The sequence below is a fragment of the Dermacentor andersoni genome, chromosome 1 (assembly GCF_023375885.2).
Source record: "Dermacentor andersoni chromosome 1, qqDerAnde1_hic_scaffold, whole genome shotgun sequence".
In the NCBI taxonomy this organism is placed as follows: domain Eukaryota; kingdom Metazoa; phylum Arthropoda; class Arachnida; order Ixodida; family Ixodidae; genus Dermacentor; species Dermacentor andersoni.
The window spans coordinates 192,401,033-192,425,824 of NC_092814.1; the positions used below are offsets into that span (position 1 = coordinate 192,401,033).

The 24,792-nt window shown below is 47.2% G+C and overlaps 2 protein-coding genes across 4 annotated transcripts in view; one reads left to right on the plus strand and one right to left on the minus strand.

Annotated features, from left to right (window-relative positions):
* The window catches only part of Lamtor3 (Late endosomal/lysosomal adaptor, MAPK and MTOR activator 3), a 119,703-nt gene extending 111,613 nt beyond the window's left edge, over positions 1 to 8,090 (plus strand). The window contains exon 7 of the mRNA XM_055062904.1: positions 7,506 to 8,090. The gene's annotated coding sequence lies outside the window, so the exon portion shown is untranslated. The remainder of the gene's footprint in view (positions 1 to 7,505) is intronic.
* LOC126546891 (cubilin-like) overlaps positions 5,744 to 24,792 on the minus strand; it is a 52,741-nt gene continuing 33,692 nt past the window's right edge. For all 3 annotated transcript variants that reach the window (XM_055062902.2, XM_055062901.2, XM_055062903.2), the window contains 7 exons: positions 23,805 to 23,930; positions 15,251 to 15,511; positions 13,904 to 14,029; positions 11,098 to 11,385; positions 9,661 to 9,798; positions 8,316 to 8,552; positions 5,744 to 5,911 (listed from right to left, as the gene is read on the minus strand). In XM_055062902.2, coding sequence (XP_054918877.1) covers positions 5,808 to 5,911; positions 8,316 to 8,552; positions 9,661 to 9,798; positions 11,098 to 11,385; positions 13,904 to 14,029; positions 15,251 to 15,511; positions 23,805 to 23,930 — 1,280 coding nt within the window. In that variant the 3' untranslated portion in view covers positions 5,744 to 5,807. The remainder of the gene's footprint in view (positions 5,912 to 8,315; positions 8,553 to 9,660; positions 9,799 to 11,097; positions 11,386 to 13,903; positions 14,030 to 15,250; positions 15,512 to 23,804; positions 23,931 to 24,792) is intronic.

Sequence of the window (24,792 nt, forward strand, 5' to 3'; positions counted from 1 at the left end):
TCAACTCGGCGCGCGTGTTTGTCGGTAGCAGGCATTCGCTTGACAAACACGAGGCACGCTCAGTGCTGATAATGCTAAAAATCGAGTGCCGAGCCGTGATTAAGTTCTTCACCAGAGAAGGGGTTTCCCCAAATATTATCAAACAGCGTTTGGATGGTGTCTACGCGGAAGCTTCCCCTTCGTATTATACAGTGAATTCGTATTTCTATAGGAAGGGAGAGCATTGACGATGAGCCCCGCAGTGGTTGGCCCGTGGAGGTGACAACCGTAGAGTGGTTTTTCTCGTTGAAGAGGGAAGTGCTCAACGAGAGGAGGCTGAATTTCAAAAAAAATCACGGCACGGGTGGGACTCTTTGTAACGACCGTGTCCAAAATAATTCATGACAAAGGTCACTGCAAGATGGCTGGCCCGAATACTTTGTTCAGTGTAGAAGGAGCATAGTGTGACCTGTTCTCTAAAATTTTGAGAGCTTTGCCGTGAGAATGAGAGAAAAGCGCTGGAGCCGATTTATACCGAGGATGAAACCATGGTGTTTTACTACGATCCCCTTTACAAAATTGAATCCATGTAATGGCGTAAACCAGGAGAAGCGCCACCGAGAAAAGCCAATGTGACTCAGTCGACCAAGAAGACCATCGCAATAATCTTTTGGGATTGCCACGGGATTCTCTTGATCGACTTCAAGGAAAGGAATACCACCATGAACGCACGCACAGTATTATGCCTCACTCTTAGACGAACTGCATGATGTAATAAACGAGAAGAGGTGAAGCGTTTGGTATCATGGCGTCCGCCTGCTTCACGACAACGCTCTACACGGCGAGCGTTGCGATGGCTGCAGCGAAGGACGGTGGCTTCGAGAGGATCGAGCATCGAGCTCTATAGCCCAGGCCTGGCGCTCGGTGACTGCTGCCTCTTCTCAAAGCCTATAAAGCTATTCGCGGCAAAAAAATTGCTGCTGATGATTAAGTGAACAATGCAGGCCGCAGACATATTGAAGAAAAAAGTCCAGGCTATTGTTTGAAGGGCATAGAAATGTTAGTTCAGAGGAGTGAAAAGTGTGTTGGAATGATTAACATTGAAAAGTGACGCAGTTGTTTAAATTCTGAACGCCATTCAAAGTTAGCCAGTACAGAAACTTATGGAATTACCCTTGTGCATTGTATACTTTCGTGAGCTCAGCACGGCGCGTGCGATATTGGGCTAGTCATCACAACTACACGCTGCACTTGTGTATGGGCACGCCCTTCCGAGCCGTCGCAGAATCCGTAATGTCATGGCTGAATGCCGCCGTGGAAGCTGACATGCCGTCGCAAATGAAATCCGTAACCGCTACAGACCCCACCGTCAGAAGAGCTGAAGCGCATGTCCTCGTCATCTGCCGTGGATGCACTATAGCTGGCATGGCGCCGCAGTTACCGCCGTTACTACAGCAGCGAAATATCACTACTGCTTGATAAATGTCTGTCCATAGCTAGGCAAGAGCTCGGCGCACAGTCAAGATATATATACTACATATTGACACGTGTACTTGTCTTCATCGGGCGACACGTTTCACCGCCTAACAAATGTTATCGCACAGCGCAGGACGCGCTTTCATGTGTGGGAAGTTTCTGGAACGTTATCGATGGTTCCATCCACTGTCTGTGACCGAACCTTGTGTAATCTGATTGCATGTGTGCGCGATGCGAATAATGTAGAACTTTGTGGAAGGCGCGCGGGTCCCAGCGATTAGTCTGGAACATTCGACGATTGATGTATAAAAGCCGACGCGCTTGACCCGTTGATCAGATTTTCAACGATCGCCGACCGTGTTCGCCGCTATCGTTGTGCTATAGTGTAGCCTGTTTTTGTGGGCACAGGTTCGCCCAATAAAAGTTAGTTTTGTCTTTCACAGTATTGCTACTGTGTTCTTCAACGTCACCACCACGTGACAATATACTACTTTCGTTAGACCGGTTTGGGAGTACGCTAACACAGTTTGGTTTCCCCACTCAGTAACTAATATAACGAAACTGGAAAAAGTACAGCAAAGAGCGCTGCGGTTTGTTTACAACAACTATAAGCGCACAGATTCACCCACTAACCTTGCGGCTATATTGGGTTTAGCGACACTATCATCGAGAGCGAAACAAGCACGGCTCAAATTTTTATTTAACTTGATTCACAACTATTATAAGATAGACCTAAGAAAATACATATGTTTTTCGCAGTCATGAGCATCGAGACATAAACATGTACACGTTATAACAGAATATTCATGCCATAATGACACATTCATGTACTCTTATTTCCCCCTCGTGATAAGGGAATGGAATCGCCTCGACCCTTCAGTCATTTCTGCAGACTCATTATCTCAGTTCACATCAGGGTTAGAATCCATGGCAAGTAATCAGTAATGCAGTCTTATTCAGATAATATGCTTTTCAACTCTTGTAAGCCGTGCTGATTATCGTGAAGGTGTTTACTGTTATTTTCGTTCTCGTTTGCCATCCTTTTCATGAAGTATTCACTGTATTGCTGTGACTGTCTCCTAGACACGTGACATCTATATTTTTATATGTATTATTACCCTGTTCTCTTGTGTTTTTCTTGGGCTTATTGACACGTATTTTTTACATGCGCTTTCGTTACCATGTATTTCATTTTTGTATGCCCACCTGCTATGGTCCCTGATGGGACTAGCAGTATTGAAAATAAATAAATAAATAAATAAATAAATAAATATTGCGTGTTGGCAGAACTGAGCCTACAGCTTACGTTCTTTAATCTTTCACAGCGTGATCTTAAGAGTTAATTCACGCTTTGCCACGTCTGTCTTGCATCCGTTCAGTATTCGGTGTGTGCAGGGGCAATTTTCAAATAATCCGCACAGGCAGGCGTGTCTAGGTACCATGGTGGAAGAGAGAGAGAGAGAGAGAACAAAGATAAGAAAGGCAGGGTGGTGAACCAGAAGAGCATCCGGTTTGCAACCCTACACTGGAGGTGGAGGAAAGGGGAATAGAAAGAGGAAAAAAGGGAGAGAGTAAGCACTGAGTGCGTGTGGGAGGGACACTATACACAAGGACACTATAAACGGTCTCTTAAGCCGGTGCACTTCAAGTATTGCATTAGTGAACGAATCGCTTTTCGAGCCAGTGACGGGTGTGGCCACGGTCCGAGTATCTTTGACTCGGTGAATGGTCTCGAGTCCAGTCGGTGTAAACATGTCCGCAGAGAGAGGCGTTGGACATTGTAGCGAGGGCAGGTACACAATAGGTGCTCGATGGTTTCCTCGCACCCACAGGAGTCGCACATCGGGCTCTTGGCCATTCCCAAACGATAGGAGTATGCTTTCGTGAACGCCACTCCCAGCCACAAATGGCACAGTAAGGTTGTTTCGCCGCGGGAAAGGCTAGATGGCAGTTGTAGCCGTAGCGTGGGGTCCAGTTTACGTAATCTGCAATTGAAGGCAGTTGAAATCCAGAGATCTTGTGACTTCTTCCGTGCAAGTGGGCGAAGTTCCCTGGCAGCGTCCGACCTCGCCAAAGTTGTTGGACGCGTCTGGGTACCTTCGTGGGCCGACCGGGCAGCCTTGTCAGCTAGGTTGTTGCCGACGATGCCACAATGAGCAGGAATCCATTGAAATATAATGTGGTGTCCTCTTTCCAGAGCATGGTGGCGCACTTCCCTGATGTCAGATATCATCTGCTCGTAAGTCCTGTGATGTAATGCAGACTTGATACTGTGAAGAGCTGCCTTGGAATCACAAAATACGACCCACTTCTCTGTTGGCTGTTCGGCGATGTACGTCATAGCGGCATGGAGAGCTGCAAGTTCTGCTGACGTAGATGTAGTCATGTGTGACAATTTGAATCTAACTGTAACCTGCCCAGCGGGAACGACGAATGCGGCAGTTGAGGTGGTAGGTGAGGTCGAACCACCGGTATATATATATGAATGTGGTCATGATACGTCTGGTGCAGTAATAGGAGCGTAAGTTGCTTCAGAGCCGGCGATGGATGATTGGACTTTTTTGTAATTCCAGGAATAGAGAAAACAACGGTGGAAAGCTTACATATAGGAAATAGAGCATGCGTACACACTGGCGAATTCCTCAATGTGTGTCAGGTAAAATCCTGAGGTCCATAGATAACCTGAAGTCTTGCGAAGAAATTTGGAGGCACTGGTGGGTGCACTTGGACGAACATAACTTTCGGCAACGTGTCACTCTGGCTGCCACAGGAACTATTGTTTGTGAACGTATGTACTGAACAAATGACCTTTACAGGCAGGAAAGTTAGAGCTGCAGACACTGGTTTTATTAAATGCTGAAAATTTACTTGCCGAAGCAACGATCTGACAATGAAGCACGCCGTATAGTGGGGACTCCGGATTAATTTTGACCACTTGGGGCTATTTAGCGTACACTCAATGCACCAGCACGCGAGTGTTCTTGCATGCCGCCTGCATCGGAATGCGGCCGCGGGGACCGGGATCGAGGTCGCAACCTCGTGCCCAGCAGTGCGACGTCATATCCACTGAGCTACCGCGACGGGTCACCGTTTTAGGTACTGGTCAGTAGCATAAATATTGCCGGGTAAAATCCAAAAGACTGACTGATAAAATTTGGCAGAGTGGGCCGCGCCACGGCAGCTGCAGCAGACGCCGTTCTTGATGTAGTCCGGCTATGGAAATGTAGTGCTCTCCAGCTGAGAAAAGCGTCGCTATACGATAATTTTCATCTCTAATGAGTCCTTACGTACCAGGTTGCACGAACTGAACCCTTCGCTCGAACTCCGACCGCCACCCGGGCTTCACCGACGTGAGGCGTCGCTTCTATACCTGCTGTGGTTGGGAGTGGCGTTCACGAAGGCGTACACTGCACTTATTGGAAGGACCAGCAGTGCTGCGTGCGACGTCAGCGGCGGCGAAGAGAACATGAAACATCTATTGTGCCACTGTCATCGAATTTCAGTCAGAGAGACAAACATTACCCATTGCATTGCGACGACTGGACGATCGGCGATTGCCCGTGCAGGTACTACTTGAAGACCGTCCCCATTGCTCGTCGGCCCACAAAGCTGTGAAGGCACTTCTGTCTCTCTTGAGGGCGACTGGCCTATGTGAACGCCTTTCACTTGTTCAGGTCCTCCGCGTGCGTGCGCGAGCTCACCGCGTCTTTCCTACCCCCCTCCCTCTCCCTATCTCATATTTCTATTCCATCTTTCCCGTCCCCCAGAGTAAGGTAGCCAACCAGATGCATTTCTGGTTAACATCCCTGCCTTCTCTCTTTATTTCCTCCTCCTCCTCCTCCTCCTCCTCCTCCTCCTCCTCCTCCTCCTCCTCTGTGCACGGTGTGCAGAGATCACGAGGAATCGAAAGGCAGGGTCGAAAGGGCGAACACATACGTCGCCCTTTCGAGCATATCCAGAAATTCGCATTTTTCCCCCCTGTGAGCTACACTTCAAGTCGTCGCCTCGGATAGTATAGCTCAACAGGTCTACTGACTTATGGGCGTCTCCAGGATCAACGAGACATGCATGAAGCATTCCGTGACTGCAGGGCGCTGCCGCCGTTATCTAAAATTTCTTTTTTATGACAAGCTCTGCGGGCCGTCTAGCCGTTTAACTGACACAGACTTAATTTTTCTTGATGATTAACCTGGTTACTAGGTGCCTACAATCACCGCTTTTACAGCTCCGTGCTTGTGCCATCCCAAGGCATAAAAATCAAGTGTCCCGAAAAGCAAACGGCGAAGCGTACACCGCGAAAACAAGTCTGTTTAATGAACTGTATAAAAAAACTGCATCTCCGGAATCCGTAGTTAGCAGGTCACTTGCTTGCCGGTCAGCAGGAAGCCAGCGCCGCTGACGGTGGGGTTTGTGTGGAACTGTATCTTCATCTCGTCGTCGAGGAACTCGATAGTCCCTGGGTAAGAAGGGGAAGGAAGAAGGGGAAGGGTGAGGCGCCGGGCACACTGTAGCAAGCTGTACTTAAAACACGTATCGGATGTTTCAGCGAAGTCGTAACTCTTAGAAAAAAAAAAAACATGAAAGACAATGGCGAGTTGGGGGTAGAATGGGGTGTACGAACCGTATAACTTATTGTGAGGCGCGCTGGAGCGACAGCGTTTGATCGATGTTAACTAGAGGTTTCGAATTGTCTTCCAACTTTTCGTTATCGGTTGTCATCATCATCATCATGATCATGGTCATACTTATCAGTTGTGTCACATTTTTAAAATTCCCTTATGTTCAGAATCGGCCCACGAAAGAAGCCGGAGCTAGGAACAGACATACCCGATACGAAAAAGTGTCCGTAACTTCCCAAGGAAGACATTGACTTCAAAAAAGAAAGAGAAAAAAAAAACTCCCTACGGTAGAGATAAAGAAGTTACATTTGTCTGACACATTATTTGTGGCGGCGGACACCCATAAGTTGTGTTATCACTTACAACCTTTAAAACTACAATTCACTACTTAACATTTTTAATTTCTGTATGGTAAGCATTCCTATACCACAACCATTTTTGAGTCGTTCGTCTACAAAGCCTGCCATAAAGTAACTTGCTGTTTCACATAGTTTTGTCCCGCAGTGCGTAAGGAAGGCTTTCTGAGACAACAATATTTGGTACGCCAGTGCATGTCGGGACAAACTTGCGCACGTATGTCAGTGCCGGAGCCGGACGCTTTTTGCGGCCTGTATACTGACTTGGTTCTGTAAAAGTACACCCGGCGACAAAAGTTTACAGACCACGGAATCTCCGAGCAGCCTGTAGCAGTATCCAGTAAAACTGTAAACGACAATGTTGTTAGCATATTCTAGTCGAGGCCCGAAGTGCAAATAGCAGAGTGCGTTATTAGGTTGCGGAGATATTCAGCTTTTTCTCAGATCTTGTGCCCCGCAACAGTTTGTCGCCGAGTGGACGTTTGAGAGCGCTGTACCCTGCTTTACCGGCAATGGCTAGGAGTGACCTTCACAAAGTCTTGCCTTTCGGGCCTTAAAGTGGCCGACAACGGCACGTGTAATGACTGTGGTCGCGAGTAGACCCTTGAAGACGTCACTGTGTGACGGCTAGAGTGAACAGAGACGATCGCTCCCGGCTGCTCTAGCTAGCGTTGATCACACACACCATTGTCAGAGCAAACAGTTTGGAGTGCCGACATCATAAACCGTCGCAGCAGAGGGCGACAAAGGCACTGCTGCAATTATTAAGGACAACAAACCTGCACAAATAGCTTTATAGTCTTCACTGACGTTCATTGTGCTGCACCTGATCCTGTGCTGTGATAGTGTCCGCTTATCATGACTGGCTGTGATCGTGCGCATATGTGCTCTCTGTACCTTTGTCTACTTTATTTTTCTTATCTTTCTACAATCCCCTTCCCAGTTCGCTGGTGACCAAATTTTCGGTTCTGATTAACCTACCTGCCCTTTCTTATCCGTGTTCTTAAGAGCGCTATATTTGAGATAGGCAAACGCGCAGTGAAATATTCTTATTCGTTATTTTTATTTTTTTCAGGGGATGGTGGCTGCTGTGTTATTGCTGCAGGCGGTGTTAGCGAACCTGACATTCAGCGCCGGCAACTTCTCCATCTGGGTGCCACTGTCCATAACAAAAAGCGCGCAGCCAGTCCATTAGTTCACAGTCGCGTGAAAACGTGACAACGATACGCTCTACTCCGTTCGCACTATGCGTGGTCCTTCCGGAAAAAAACATTACGCGATGGAACACGCATTACCTAATTTTTCTCTATTTCTTCAGAGCCGGGAAAGCAGAGCCGCGTAATTCATGAAAACAACAGCATCTGGTATTGCTGGACACGCTCTGCAAATTGTTAAAATGCATTTCATGTCCTAAAACCAATATCTAAAAGAATTACAGAAGCCATCTTAAGTAAGCGCACTATACAAAAGTATTCTGAGCACCTCAAAACAACCAGAAACAATATGCCGTTGGCATATTGTTGTCAAACATCACTTTCTATAAAAAAATATATGTCTTTCCGAATTACGTGCGGACACTGTTCATGTGAAGTTTCCTACATGTTGTGATTTGTATCTACTGCTTATTTTCACCATATCTTAAAGAGCATATAAACAGCGACCTCTGGACCAAAAATGCCAAGTTTGTCAAATGCGCTGTCTGAAGTTCTGCTTTCACTTTCAATTTATTTTATATATATATATCTCTCTCTCTTTATTTACTTTGTCGTAGCGGTTGCATACTTTTTGGCGACTGGCCATGGGCGCCGCTTTCTTATTTCCGTTTTCGGACAGTGGGAAGCGATCCCGCGGGACCCTCGCGTTCGACTCGGCCGAGCACACTCACGTGTGGCTCCGTACGCCTGCTTGCCGCAAAAGCGGAGCGTGCCGAACTGCAGGTAGTCCTTGGAGCAGCCGGGGTCCTGCTCCAGTTCGAAGGCGTCCATCTTGACCTCGAGCGCGCAGACGCGGAAGTCGTGCTTGCGCAGCGTGTAGATGCAGTGTATGCCGCCCGGGTATCCTCCGCGCCGGAAGCCCGGACTCATCAGCTGGAACGTCTCGGCCGTGATCACCTGGTCGCAGTCTGCTGGCAGAGACGCGTGCTCCGTGTATAGACACACAGAGTTTCTAACCGACTATAATACCGCATGGAGGGAAATGTGTCGCCTGCGCGCGGCCGCCATTGCCACGCTTCATCCAGCACGATAATGGCGGGTAGTACATGCATTTGTCAAAACTTTGCCCTCATGGCTTCGAGCAACCTTCTCAGTCATGATTCTGCAACGATTCTTTTCATTTAACGTTCTTATCTTGCTCTTCGTCATTGGTTCGGACGCAGCTGTTATCAACAAAATCGGCCACTCGGCGCGACTGATGATAAGAAGAATGCAAAATGAAATGAATCGTCACGAAATACGGACCCTGGTTTCTTATTTTAACTATAATCTGTCATCGCATATTCAATGTGCATGGGTCAGTAGCGTCACGTAGGCTCATTTCTACCATCTTTTCCTATTATCGTGCTATTGTGAACCTGGTGCGTCTCAACGCGACCAATCTCGTCGCTCCCTCCTTGCTTTTCTAGATGAAACAGACTTGACTTTTTGTTTGTAGAGTGTTTTAATTTGTTTATGAGCGACGAGTCTTTGCACATTCTTTTATTATTTAGCATTCCTTTTAATTAGTGCGGCCTGCGGTGACTTGTTCTCCTGTATATTGCTGTACGCTATTCTTTGTCATTGTTTGACTTTAGTCTTTGTGATCTGCCACCTTGTTCTTTTTTTCCTTTCCTTTCCTTCCTCCATTTCCGTGTTTCTGCCCCCCCCCCCCCCCCCCCCCTTTGTGAGAAGTGGGCAGGCGTTTTGCCTTTTCCGGCTGCAATTGACAGCCTGCTCCTTCCCTTCTTTCCAACTCCGTCAGTTGTATATATGTTTTCAAACTAAATAATAGCAATAAGCATTAACTGACGGGCCGAATTAGACGATGTAGAATTAACGGTAGGCTACATTATACTAGCGAATTTTACTTTTGCAGAGAACGTTAACCAGACACAAGCAACGAAATGAATTTATATTGTTTACGGTGTTTCAGTGTCAAGTATGAAACAACGGTGGGAGTCATTTAAGCTTACGCTGCGCACCATAGTATATGGTTGGGTGAGCACTATAGAGTGTATGAATGACTGCTGTCACCTTCTCCGGGCAGGGGAGACGCCACGCAGCCGCTGGAGATCTGCTTGACGTTGATGCGGAAACCCGAGCGCTCGTACACGCCGTCCGTGTGCAGCTTCAGCTCGATGGAGTTGCGTCCCCGGGGGAAGTCCACGATGACTGCGCCGACCGAGTATTGTGCCTTACTTGTGGAATGCACTCTACGCGTACTGCGCACCTCACGGAACTCACTTCGAAGCATACCATAACGCGCTTACGAAACAATATATACTCGTGTTCGCGAGTATTCCATTCAAAAAGACGCCTGGTCAGCAGGACAGGTCTCACGTAGTCATCGTCACCATCATCATCGTACATTTATGTCCACTACAGGACGGAAGGCGCGATCTCCAATTACCCCAGTCTTGCGCTAGATGATTCCAACTTGCGCCTGCACATTTCCTAATATCATTACCCAACCTAATTTTCTGCCGTCCTCAACTGCGCTTGCTTTTCCTTGGCACCCATTCTGTAAATCTAATGGTCCACTTGTTATCTGCCCTATGCATTGCATGACCTGCCCACCGCCATTTTTTCTCTAAATGTCAACTAGAGTATCGGCTATGAAATTTTAAAAATCGCCCGTGGCAGATAGCATAATTCTTGTCCTTGAGCTGGATCATTCGAAGAAGAGGATATTACTTGCATGACAAATCAAAACACATATTCAACAAATTAAATAAATATATATTAAACGTCTTATTTAATTACTTTGCGGCATGTATTGCAATTTGCAAAGTGAAGCCGGTGAACGCGCAGGACGTATCCTCTTGAAATGAATTTCCAGGATGACACCAGTTTCAAGATATTATTTCCGAAAGTGTGAAACGAAATACACGGACGTTCCAGTTACTGTTCTACTTCAATTCTTAAAAGGTTGTTTTGTTAAAAAAGTATGTGGAACAACAGTGCATCTTTAGGGTGTTTGATGGCGCATATATGCAAACTTGCGTCATTCTTGAAGTTCATTCCAAGTGGATACGCTTTGCAAACTCACCGACTACAATTCGTAAATCGCAATATGTGTCGTAAAGTAATTATTCAAAACAAAATTAGTGGATTTTTGTAAATTAGTTAAATATGTGTTTTGATTTCTCGTGCAACTAACGTTAGCCTCTCTGAACAATCCATCTGAAGGACTAGAATCATGCTATCTGCAACAGGCTATCTTTAAAATTTCCATAGAACTTAAAAATGATCACCCTGTTAGCATGCTTATTATTAACTGGAAAAAAACAATATATATATAATCAAGATGGTTTTCCTACAGACTTGTGGCTGAAATTTCCAAATTCCTTCAGATAAACATTGGTGGGAGCTCTACGAATGCGGCCCACTAGGAGGTCAGTTATTGCACAGCTGTACTCGAGAATAGCTGCTCACCCAGCGTCCATAGAGCTTCGAGCGTAAAGTACTCACTGGTCTGCCCGTCGCGGCGGCCGCAGTAGCGGGTCCCCTGGATTTCCAAGTAGTCAGAAGGGCAGCGTCCGCTCCTCTGGACGCCCACGTCGAACCGGCCGAACGTGAGTTGCGCGCGGCACACGCTCGGACTGGCACGGTGGATCCAGTAGCGGCAGTCCAAGTTGGCCGGGTACGCGAACGGGTGGCGCGGGCTCTCCAGCACGCCGCCGTCGTAGTGCAGCCGGCCGCAGGTCGACGGCTGCGCCGGCGACGAAGAGCCGTCGCCAGGACGTCCCACGGCCGGCCCTGCGTCCGTGAACGATTGGTCCGCGTTTCCGGGCGCTCGCTTCATGTTTGACGACTGAACCGACAGTAAAACGGACGCGGTTCTGTAGGTGAAAACTGACGCGCGACCTGGCGGTACCACAATTTTTTCCTCGCCTCTGTCGTCACGAGATGCTCTGTGCCCAGCATAACCAACAAGCGGAGCTCGTACGGTGAAAGCGCTCGTTCTGTGCTCGTGCGTGAACTTGTCGTGGCGCACGTGCAGATTCATGAGCACGCCATCGCTTCTGCAGATGGATTTGAGCTAGGCAGTACGTCATTGCAAGTGTCGACATCGTATTGTCCTTGTTCCGTGTACTTTTGGTTCAGCGCGTGCTTTCTCCGTAATAAGATTGAAATTTTGCGCTGGCGAGAACTTTGCACTTTTGGCAACCACGGATTCCGCCGCGTACTACGAGCGTTATTTCTGTCGTCCTGCACTTCCACTGAGGAGCTGATAATCTTTTCACCGCTGGAGTTAGAACGGCTTTTAGTAACGCTGGAAGCTCCCGGAGATCGGCTATTATCATAAGGGTAAGACACCATAACGCTGCGGGGAAACACTGAACAAGTTCCTGGGGTGCTATAACGTAAAACTATTCCAAACTTTTCTATTCCAATTCTGCTATCAGCCCTCCGCTATTGGTCAAAAACTTTTTTCGACCACCCCCCACTTCGCCTGTCTGTCACGCGACGTCACTAAAACCGCAATACCTCCCCATCTGATATGATGTGTACACACTGATTATGCATGATTTGACAGAAAAAAGAAAAACAGTTATTTCTGATTCGACCCCTTTTCGCCATTAGCCCTCGGCTATTGGTAAAAAGTTTTCAGGCTGCACCCACTTCACCTGCCTGTCACGCGACGTCACAAAACCACACGAACTCACCGCGTCAAAGTGACGTGTACGCGATAAAGATGCATTAATATGCCGAACAAAACTGATTTTTTTTTTCGGAATAGCCGCAGGCTGCCCCGTTCGGAAAGGAATAAAAGATGGCTGCCGCCGATCGCTGAGACGCTGGCTACTCGCACCTGCCGGAGAGCATGGGTGTATTTGAGTATAATAAAACTTCTTGCGTGACCGTGTAACGTTTTCAAGCGCTTTCGTAACATTTACTACCTCATTCTGCCAACTCTTCTTTGCTGAGGGTCAGTTTTAGCGTCATTCTTAAGCTTCCGTTGCATGCCGCCGCGATTTTCGACCTGCCACCACAAGCTAAGTAAGGGAAAGCCGACCAATCGCAGACGCCGGCACCACCCTCTTCATCCGGTTATCGATTTTCAGTGCACTGGCTCTGCCCCAGTGAATCCCTCTCCACTTGAGCGTCCTCCTCGCCTCTTGCCAGCCAATTAGATACGACAAGCCGCTCAGTGTAGGCAATGTTATTCGTTTTTCAAGCAAACAAAGTGACCTCCTATGAACGAGGAGAGCGTTTGATTGGTCTGTTCAGACAACCCTGTGGGTGACCGCCCGGTGCTTGCGTCGGTGGTTACGCAAATTCGACGTCAGGAAATTGGAATAGAAACATATTGGAATAGTTTTACGTTATAGGGCCCCTGATTGCGGCAAAAAATTCGCGTTTGTAACGGTCGTAACACTAGCACGTGGCCAGGTACGCGATCACAACTGAAATACAGAGTGCTACTTGACCGTTTATATTGCGTGCGGTAAAGATATTGTGATACCGTCATGTAACACAACGTTCAACTTTAAAACTATGCCCAGGTCGTCTTAATAAGCTTCGGGGGAAAATGACAGCACGACAAAAGAAACCACAGAAAGCGATTTGGGATAACCAGCATTTGGAGCTCATGAGTCCAAATGCAGGATGGTCGAGACTCCAGTCATACCAAAATATGCGAGAATGTTTCAGTGGTCACGCCGGTGCATTTGCTGCTGGTGGAGGAAAACTAGACACAAGAAAATGCCATCGTATAAAGACGTGTGAGATAGGACTGAGCGCATCATTATGCACATTCTGCCTGGTACATTGGGATCTAAAAAAAAAAAAGATACGCGCTCTACAAAGCGCCTTTATAAAGTGATTATTAACGCAGGACTCTCCTGGGTGGACCTGAAAAGCAGCGCACCTGAACAAGCAGGGGCGACATATTGCGCCCGCGAAAGTATTTGGTTATTTTGCGTTGTTTGTCTTCCTCTTAGATTACAACGCATCACAATTTTTTTCCCACTTCTGCCGTCGCGAGGTGCTCTGTGGCCAACATAATCAACACACGGAGCTCGGACGGAAAAAGTGCAGACGTGTCTTTGCGAAGTGAGCACCGCCAGCAGCAAACGACCTGTTAACAACGTGCGATTTTGTTATCTTCGGTAACGTATATATATACATTAACAGGTGAGGTACACAGGGAAGGCACATTAGACAAATAAAACTGTGACAAAGGTTCTTAAAATTTTTTTCGCTGCTGCTCTAAGGAAGACATAGAAACAGGAAGATATAAAAAGAGAGAAAGCTTAGCGCTTAGCCTCACCGAGCGGCGCCCGTGTACAGCCGATGTCGCTCTGCGTCACCTTGATCTCGAATCCCTTGCGGGTGGTGGTCAGGTCGGATGTAAACACCAGCCGCAACTCGTCCGCCTCGCGCGGGAAATAAAGAACTGTGGTGGAACACGACTAGTTAAGCATACAAATGCAAAGAAAAAGGAAGCTAATAACACGTTCAGTCCCTAGTGAAAAATGTCGTAAGCCCCATAGCTCTCACATTCAATAATTCTATGTGATATATGGGGACATTTGAATTTTTATGTGGGATCCGCATATGCTATGGGATTGTTGGATACGGGGGTTATGTCGCATATAGTTTCTTTCAATAGGCATATCTTTTGCAAATGTTACATTAGCAACGCCAGGCTGTTGAGTTGAGCTTTTCAAGATTATCTGTAGGAAGGAGCCAGTGAGTTTAATGGTAACTGGAAAGGTGCTGGCCCTGAGCTGTATCCGGCACGTCCAGGGAGCTCCACCATTCATTTTTAGCCGCCCGTCTCCTTTATATAGAATTCCTCGTTTCTTATTTTCTGTTCTGTACAAAGGAAGGTGCCTAATGGTGGCGTTCATCTTTGGAGAGACATGCATCGGAATAATGAAGCAGTCTTTCTGCTTTTCTAAGCAGAAAAGCCCGCGATAAATATCAGAGGTCACACCACAGTTGCTAAATAGGAGGGTTTTCTTGTAGCGGTGGTTTCACATCTCTCGGGACAGTTAGATCGGCGAGAGCTTACGTTCGTGTTTTCACAGATGTTTAGTTACTATCTCGCATTTTAACTCCGTGCAAGTCGTGCCTCTTTCTGCGATCGCAAAGACTGATGAAGCCTTGAAATGCGCGCTTTGGCTTTTGGATGTTTCTCGTACACTAGAATTTTCATTTCCTTAACAATGTTGTTGCTGTTATAATGTATATGTACAGTAGCGACTTACAGTTGCCTTTATTCGGACCTTTTCTTGGCCCGAAATTTGCATCGGCATTCAAATTAAGAGTGGATTCCTGTCGCAGTTAAACGAGCAAGCGGAATCAAGCAAACAAGTTTGGTCGGTGTAAGCACAACTTTTTTTTATGTCTCCCAACTTCCGTATTACTCATTTCGTTCAGAAATGGCGGTGCGCGCCTCAGGACGAGGCACGTGTTAAGCAGCATTCGCATGAGACGATTTCACGTGCGAACTGACGTGCGGTCTATCGTACAAACTACCGCATCCAACAATTTTCTAACGCGGTACATCCATCAGAGCAGTCATCTCTACGGCACGCCTAACGGACGCCACATCGTGTATCGTGTCACGTTGAGGGCGTAGGCGTGACCGCGGCGCAGGATGGAGACTCGCCTCGTGAGGTGGACGACCGGAAGCCGCAGAGTCGCTCGCCAGTGCTCTCGATGAGCAGGGAGTCGGCGACGCAGTCCGGGGCGTCCTCGACGTCGAAGTCGACCAGGTCTAGCCGCAGCTGACACACGCTGGGCCGCGACCGTCGCAGTCGGTACACGCAGCGCACCCCGCCCGGGTAGTCGCCCGGGAACGACGGCGACCGCACGATCTCCACGTCCCGGGACAGGGTCCGGTCGCAGCTGCCCGGCGACGACGGTGGGGCTGCGTGCGCCGCCGCCGCGCTGCATGCAGTGCTCGCCACGGCACGTCCGCCAGCTGCGCTCGCTTCGCGAGGGCTACAGTCGCGACCTTTAACCGTACCAGTCTGCGCTTCAGATTTCGACCACATTGTTGGTGAGCGACCGACGAATCTCTGGCAGCACATTCGCAACGATTTTGAAGAGCTCCATGATATAATTTAGTATGGCTCATCCCGTGCTTCAAGCCCGCGGGAAGCACCTTGACACGGGAACTTGTGCTCGAATTATTGCCGGATTTGTTTTCTCTGCAAGACATTGCACCAAGGAATTTGTGGGCGCGTTCCTTCTGACCACAAAAAGGAAAAAGTGGATTTTCGGAGCTGTGAGATATTGGTGAACGTCACGAGCAATGAACTGACGAGTACCTATGGCAGTAATCGTCTCCATTTTGCAGCGCCTGCCAATATGTCTGCCGCAACTGGCATAAAAATTGGGAAAGCTCCAAATTCTGGAAAAATTAGCGTGTCCGTTTTCGGAACGTGGCTATATATGCGGGGCGTTTCGCAGCTGGTATGGTTAAAGATACGTGGACCGTGGCGCGGCGTCTAATACGCACCGCGGTTACGGCACAATATCACAGGCACACGTCCCGCGCGCTGTTTCGCTTGCTCAGATCATGGACAGCGGTGGGCATTCCTGTGGCTGAGTGAAATGCCTAAAGGAAATGCCTGCACTCCGCTTTAAGGTTCTCTGTAACATATTTTTCGTGCACTCTAAAGAACCCCACGGTGTCGAAAGTGAATCCGCATACAGCATTTTTCGTACTGGGCTCACGAAGCTTTCTGTGCTGCCGTGCTCGTGTTTACAAGGGCACTGATAGGGCATATGGCGTCTCATTATGACGCTGCAGTGATGATTCGTATACGCACCCCTGCTGAGCCTGGGCGTCTGTGAAGGCGAGCGTCATTCGCTGTCAACATCGCTTCCCAGCTTTGTGGCCTGTAGAAGGTCAGTCGTATGCTCCCGACCTGTGGCGCGTTGCACTCGCGACAACTGAAGAAGTGGTGTCACATTTTTGTTATTCTAACATTCTTTTTTTTTGTCTAAAACAAGGTTTTCGATTGAGCACTCATATAGCACAACTCTGTTCTTAGTCAGATATCTCATGCAGACAGAAATTTCCGTTGAATTTGTATGATAAGCGATAGCGTATGCGTCTATAACAAAATGGTGCGCATGAAAGTACGATGTCAAAGCGGCATCCAAGCAGTGAACTTATTCTGTCGTCACCTGTAACGGTAAAAAGAGCCTTCTATTTAAAGGCTATCCGTTGCAACTAAAACATTGTAAATACGTGTACAGAACAAGACTTAGGATAGCTGAACATACGCATACAATGATTAGCAATTGCGGCAGTAAGGCAGGAACAGCTAGCAGTATTCATTCTACAGCACTGCCAGCTGCTGTACATTGCGCAGGATGCTGTTTTTGAGAATTAAATACATTTATGAGAAAAAACGAGGTTGTATACATTCCTTCGCAGCCAATTCTGTCATCGTTTTGATATTGTGCTGTTTTTTCTCGTGAATGTTGCAAACAAGAGCAGGCTGTTTGTGCGCCATAATTTGCGTTTGCCATTCGTGATAGACCTTACACGAGCGACGAAAGGCAGATACGAGCGCAAAGCTTTCGCAAATAACATTAACAGGCGATATAGGCAATAAGTCCCGTTATGCTGGCGAAGTCATAGAAAATACACTGCGTTAAAATCTTCTCCGGCACTCTGACAGGCGTGATCCCATGCAAACATGATATTCTACAAATTTATACGAATTTAACGGCTTGCAGAACTGAAAAATTTTGAATGACCTTTTTACTTTGCTTGGTATAGTGCTTTTATTTGCACTCTGTTGTCATTTATGGTCCACTCATTAGTGTTTTGAATCGTCTTCGGTTTGTTAGATAACCGCCAGCACCGAAAATGAGGAATTCTGCTCGATTGAAGTACGGCTTCGTTAGTCAACAGCATCTAAGGTGCTATAACACAACAGCAAAAGGTGCTATAGACCTTTGCATAATGCCAACAACCCTGTGCGTGCACTGCATTCCCACCACCATCGTGAAGTATACGCACGCAGCCCAGCGTAGGAAGCACGTTGAGCGTTTGTGGGCCGCGCGCGCTCTGCTACAGGTCTCATTGAGTTTGCTCTGGTGTTCTGGCACACACATAGCATGTTATTCGGCGCATAACATTGGACTGCGAACTCAAGCTTGGACAACAGGAGTGGTGGAATATATTGGCATGCTCCCGGGATGCCCCACGAATGAGTCGCACACACACACACACACACACACACACGCACACGCACACGCACACGCACACGCACACACACACACACACAAACACACACACACACACACACACACGCACGCACGCACGCACGCACGCACGCACGCACGCACGCACGCACGCACGCACGCACGCACACGATATCTTATGTATTGGTGGAGCAATCGCTCTCCCGGTCACCCACGGCCGAAGTATTACTTCGCGAACGCTAGAGTTTTCGGCCATACAATCGGGTCAGCGTGTTGCAGCAACCGTCTTCCGGCATCTCATACTTGGCTAAAAAAATGTGACACCTGCAGAGCATTAGGTGCGTGCGCTGTGCATGTGTTCGCTGTGCCCACGTTTTATATACATTGAGTTACTGTTGAATTAAAGCAGCTGCACTTAACTGTTACAATTAGGGTGACATACAGGTGAGTGATCGACATTACCACGCAGCGGCAGAGTTTACAGGTGAACTCGGTGCATTGGACGCCGTATTCAATTGTACTTCTTTACGCGCCAGTGCAATGTCTCCTTATACGAATAACCACCAAATAGCCCAGCTTTCTGCCTTAAAAAGCACAGTGTTGTCGTCATTGTACAAGTCACCTATAGCTGTCGAGTGGTAAGTGCCACCGTGGTGTTTCAAGTAATGTGCGGCGGTGCCCCTGTGACCTGATTTGGAGAGACATTCTTTAACGAGCGCTCGAGATGTTTGCCTGGACTTACGTCTAGCATGCTACTTCAGGTGAGCTTAGAGATGTATGAAATTACCCACTCATACACAATACACAATATGCACAACTAACAAGCACAAGCAGACACAGTAACAAGAATCTAGAGCGCTTGGTTCAAGGCAGTTTGCCGGAGGTAGAAATGCGGCTTCGTTGTGCGCAGAACAGTAGCGGCGCTGTTCCAAGGTCTAAGAATATGATTGAACTCCCTAAGAGCCACCACGTAAATATAGAGCAGATTTTAGGATCGCTCATGAGGACGCAAAGCGCGTGCCGACGCACAAAACATGGTGCAAGTTAACTGTTGTAGCTGGGCTAGTTGGCACGGATGCATTGATAGAAACTAGGAAACAATACGGGACACAAGGAAAGAAGGGGACAGACGAGCGCAGGCTTACAACTGAGTTTATTGAAAAAAAAAAAAGCGACAGTTTTGTATGTGTGTGCCGCCAGAGTGTCCTGTCATCATCACGTTTACAAAGATGAAAACACATGAAGCAAGCATGAGTAAACAACAGCATGATTCAAGTGTAGCACGTGGACCGTAAATAATCGTACTCCTTGTCTGACAGATCAATTTAAGGGTGGCTAACGCCGCCCTCTCCCCTCCTTATGATATGGAATGCGTCAATAAGTCTACGCCCCAGCAATCCACTATTTTTTGAAAGCACTACTGCGTTCTTCTAATCTGGCTATGATAATCCGGCCATGGTGTAAGTCTTCGCGCATATTGCTTACACTATACACAATGGAGTTTGAATCTATGCAGTCTGTGGAAAAAGTAGTTGGTATATGCGACGTTTAAACGAATGCGGTGTAGACATGTTGCGGTCACGCATTAAAAGGCCACTCGGCATGTGAAAAGCACAGTTTGGGTCTATAATTTGAGTCCGTACGGTTGCTGCGCTTGACACCAAAGTTCACGTTGAGAGCGCCATACAACGGCACTCACAAGAGCTGATCCATCTCTTTTAGAGAATGACACAGGCACCAGTTGCGATGAGTGGCCATGCGCCACTCCAGCAGCTCGATCAGCTTCAACGTTGCCCGCTATGCGGCAGAGCGCGGGCAACCACTGAATCACGATGTTGTGGTTCAGCCTACAATTATCTATGCGTAGACGGTCTCGAACAAGTTGATATTTTGCTTGTGGTGCCCTCAGGGAGAAAAGGACCGCCAGGGAATATGTGAAGATCACTCATCGATTTTCTGGCTGGTCCAAAACGTGAGCGAAAGCTGCACGAACTGCAGCGAGCTCCGTGGCAGTGGTGGACATCCTATGGCTGCGCCTCGCGGAAAGGATTTAGTAGATGGAATCCAGATGCCTGTTGTAGAAGATTCGGATGTCAGTGAGCCATTAGTATATATGTGGCGCCGGCCTTCATAGCAACTTGACAAGTGCTTAAGCTCAAAGTATTTTAAAGCCGGTAAGGGTGTGTTGGCTTTAATATATATACCTGGCACTGTAACCGTGATCGTCGCAGTGCAGAACACTTCTACGCTGGTAAAAGAGGCGCTGAAGGGCTCTCATAGTGAGGAGGGAGCAGGTCATGTACCCCAGAAATACTAGAAGTTGCAAGGGGATGATCTTGTGCTCTTGCGACGTATCGAATATGAGCGCAAAGTATATCATACGTTTGAAGAAATTGGAACGAAAGACGAAAGTCTTTGCTTGAAGTGTTCCGGGGAATTCCCCAAGTCCTTAATATTCTGGCTAAGATTTTAGCACTCCTGCGAAAGGCTCCGTAGGGCCGGCAAACTGTACCGAAGGAGGCTTTCGCCAAGCGGTGTGTATAGGTGCAATAGAAACTGAACAGAGCAACCGTTCACGACACCGTAAAGCATGCGAAAGATGTTGGCGATGGAGTCGAACTCCTCCTTCAATTGTTTGACGTGCAGCGTCCACGTCAGGAACCTGTCAAATGCAACTCCCAGAAACTTGGGGCTGGTGTCGTTTCCCACAGGAGAGCCTGCAATCTTTACGACATAGTGTGAGACGCCACGCCTCGTAAAGTCAATGGTAGATAACATCTCAGGATACATTTCAAGGCCGCGGAGCATGAGGAACTTCTCTATTTAGGTGATGCCCTTTTGTAGTCTTGCGCGCAGCACGCACATTTTACGCCACGATGGCCATATACAAATATAATCTGCGTAAAGCGCAAACTCTACTGAATTCGGCGTGAATTTCTCGAAGTCAGTGAGGGACATATTAAATACAGTTGGCACCACCGTGAAGAACACCACGCAATGCTTTGTCCACCGTGGTGTCTCCGTCACAGGTCACCATACAGACTTCTGTCTACAAGGTAGTGACAGATTCAGCTGTACATGCTACCACTTGCACCTATGGATTTCATTGCCGTAAGGATAGTTTCATGTGCTACATTATCGAAGGCTCCTTTGGTGTCAAGGAAGACGGCTATACTTATGATATATACTGCTTTGTTCGCCTCGGTATGATTAGTTAGAGCAATAACATTGTCCATAATGCTGCAGTCTTTTCTAAAGCCAGACATTTGCGATGGATAAATGCTTCAGTCAAGGCGCCGAAGCACCACTTTCCCCGCAAGCTTTCCAATGCAACTAAAGGGTGTCATTGGTCGATAAGAATTCAATGTTATCGGAGGCTTACGTGGTTTACCTGGCACGCTTCCCGCTGGATTCGAGGCGGCAGTTCTGCAAGGAGCTGCTGTATTGTCGATGAGCTTCTTCTTAGCCTTGTCGCCTAGATGTTAGGGCGTGGTTTAACTTAAACCATGTGGTCCCGGCGATGAAGACCTGTTCACTAAGGCCAACGCAGTTAGTAGCTCTGCCATGGTAAATGCTCGTCGGGTAGGTGTGAGTTGGCACTGATGATGTAATTGCGGCCGTTGGTGCAGTTACTATTGCCCAAAAAACCCACGCTGCCTCCAAGTTGCTGGTGTTATAGTGGATAGCTACACAGCTGAAAGAATGGAGTCGAATCAGGTGTTTCCTCAGTCCGCGCACGATGTTCCATATTGTAGTCAGTGGATTTCTCGGGTCAAGCTTTTAACAGAATGATCTTCATTCTCTCCTTGCCAGCTTATCAAGATAATGTTGATTGTGCTTTAACGTTCGTCTTGCTATGCGTATGTCTTCAAAAGATAGCGTCCAGCGCGCACGTTTCTCAGGCCATGCGACGTATAACGCGGAGCCTTGCATACTCGGCGTCGGCTGCGGAACTCGACTTCGGCAACTCGTGAACTTTTGTGCAGCTCTTCCTAGCATCGTATGTTGCTTTTATAAACTCCTCCTACTCTTTGTCAGTGTGGTCAAAGTCCTCAGCCATTCCTGTGAGCGAATCCCCGTCTGTGCTATGAGTTTCGCGCTTCAGTGGGACTCTTCCGAAGCCATTAACTACAATCTAGACCGGGAGGTGATCGCTCCCATTGAACTCAATGTTGACGAATCAGGTAACAGCTGAGAAGACACTTGAAGGGACCGTGTAGATGTCCAAGGTGCTGAATGTTGAGCCCCCTGTAGGACGTTGGTTGGCCGTTATTCGGAGGAGCCAAGTCATTCCGATGATCTAAGTCTAACAGGCGCTGGCCTTGAATAGTTGTCTTCACGCCACATCAAGGTGGGTGAGGCACATTGAAATCACCAGTGATTATGCGAGTTGGAAGCGTTGCTCGAAGTATGTCCTGCAGACGGTCAGCGTCAAAATGTACCCAAATTTGGATGCATGCAGCGATCACAGTGCTGAATGGAATAAAGGAAAACGTAAACTTCAAATGGGGCGGAAAGAAAGACAGAGGTAAAAAGCAGGCGCTCTTTCCGTCCCGTTTGAAGTTTGCGCTTTCCATTATTCCATTCAACAGTGAACCAACTAGCCCAGCAACGCATTATGTTAAGCGATCCCAGTGTAAAATACCTTGTTGTGCTTCACCGTTGCTGCAACGTAATCATTGGTTGAATCAGCTGGATTGGCATGACATATAAGTGTGAGATCGTTCCGGATTGCTTATAGCACTCGGCTGATAGCTGCATCTGTCTCCGTTTGCGTGATCGTGTAGCCGGAGATGCGCACGTTTGAGCGCACGCGACATTTTGAAGTGGCCATGCTCGAAAAACGATGTTTATACAACATTTGTCTGAAATCTGAGAGGCGGCGATATAAGCAGCATGCATTACACTGAAATAGTTGTGTAGCATCTGCGACTATGTTCCTAGACGAGCTTCATGGGGCTGGTGGGGATTGCTGTTTGGCTCTTGCAGACGTAAAAGAAATCGAATGAGAAAACTATTAATCAATAAAGTTGAGCCAAGCCTATGATGATAATGCTCCTGCAGTCTCCCGTACTCGCTTCCATACTGCACATCTCGTGGATGTTGCTTGTATACTTCATTATTAAATCAAACCGATCCAGTGACGGACACACCTCGACTCTCTGCCCTGGATTGTAGCCGTTTTTTTCACAAATCGAAATAAAAAGAGAAGCGGAGTTATCTCTTATGCCACCTTAATGTTATCATTGTGACGAAGGCTCATTGAGATATCAGATGTGTTTTTCTTTTCTTCTTACGGCTTTCTCAGACTGTAAATGAAATTCATAACCCGCTGCGGTTGCTTAGTGGCTATGGCGTTGGGCCGCTAAGCACGAGGTCGCAGGATCGCATTTCGATGGGGACGAAATGCGAAAACACTCGTGTACTTAGGTTCAGGTGCACGTTAAAGAACCCCAGGTGGTCTAAATCTCCGGAGTCCCCCACTGCGGCATGCCTCATAATCAGATGGTGGTTTTTTGCACGTAAAACCCCATAATGTAACTTTTAATTGAAACGAACTTCGTAATTGCTACAGTGCAGAAGACGAAGGAAATAGAGGAAACGCATGGCCCTATCGTTTCGTATCTCTCCTTCGTCTTCGTCTTTTGTGCTGTAGCAATTATGAATCGATATCAACTAACCCAATTCACCGTCATCGTTAACGAAATGTTTACGCTTTGAAGTGGCTAACACATTTAGCCGGAACCACGATTGTTTGACGCTGGCATAATTGCAGAGACGATGATTGTTTTCCCCCGGGCATGGCAAAAAGCTTGTCTTCTTGAGAACCCTGCTAAGGTCAAGGTAGAACAATATCTCACATCTTTGCGCGCTTGCTCCATTTTCGCGTAGTGGTTTCATTTGTAGCTGGAGATACACGAACAGCAAGGTATCACTGGAATTTCAAACACCGACAAGAACAACTCACGTTTGCCCTCCGAATTATATGCACTCACGTTCTGCCACTGGGTTGAGACACGAATTCTGCAGTTGGCGGATTTCGATCTCGAAGCCCGAGTCCGTCCGGAATCCGTCCGTGGTGAAGTACAAGTTCACAGAGTCCTGGTTGAAGTCGTACGTTCCTGTGCAAAACATCGTATCGCACCTCGCATATACAGATATATTTCATAAACTATGACAGTAAACAATGACCGCATAACAGCAGTCACAGAGCACAAGTACCTCGGTCTAACACTAACGACCTTAGATGGGACTCTCATGTTAATCATATTACTTCAACGGCCCTAAGTTGACTTTCCTTTCTGAAGCGGCGCCGACGCCCAGCTCCACGTGAAACTAAATTACTAACTTATAATGCACTTGTCAGATCAACACTAGAATAAGCTATCTCAGCTTGGTTTTCGTCGACTAACAAATTAATTAACATGCTAGAGGCAGCACAAAGAAAATCAGTTAGGTTCATCTTCAATAAATATCGATTTACAGACTCTTCAAGTTCTCTACTAAAGACTGCCGGAATACTCACAATCCAGAATCGAGTCACATTCTCACGGTTGAAATTACTGCCCCACTTAATTCATAACAAGTTAAACGTTAATAGTTCCAAATACGTTACCATCGCGAACACCAGAATAATATGACTTAAGCATTTGTACACCCTGCAGGAATATCGTTTTCAAATTGACTGTTCTAAATACCCTTTTTTGCCGCTAGCCATAAGGCAGTGGAATGGTTTACCGTCCACCATCACCAATAGCTTGTCGTTTACAGAATTTGTGTTACTTCTTCAAAATTATTTACCGGGTTCTAAATTATTAAACATAACTGTTGCGCACCTTCTTCACTTGAAGTTACTGCACTGAATTGCTAACCTTCTTTGCAACGTTTTTGTAGATACTGCTAGAGTGTGTAGAAATACATATTTAGCCCTTCTTTATATTTATCACTTTGATGTTGCTAATTATTATGTTTGTTATTCCGATT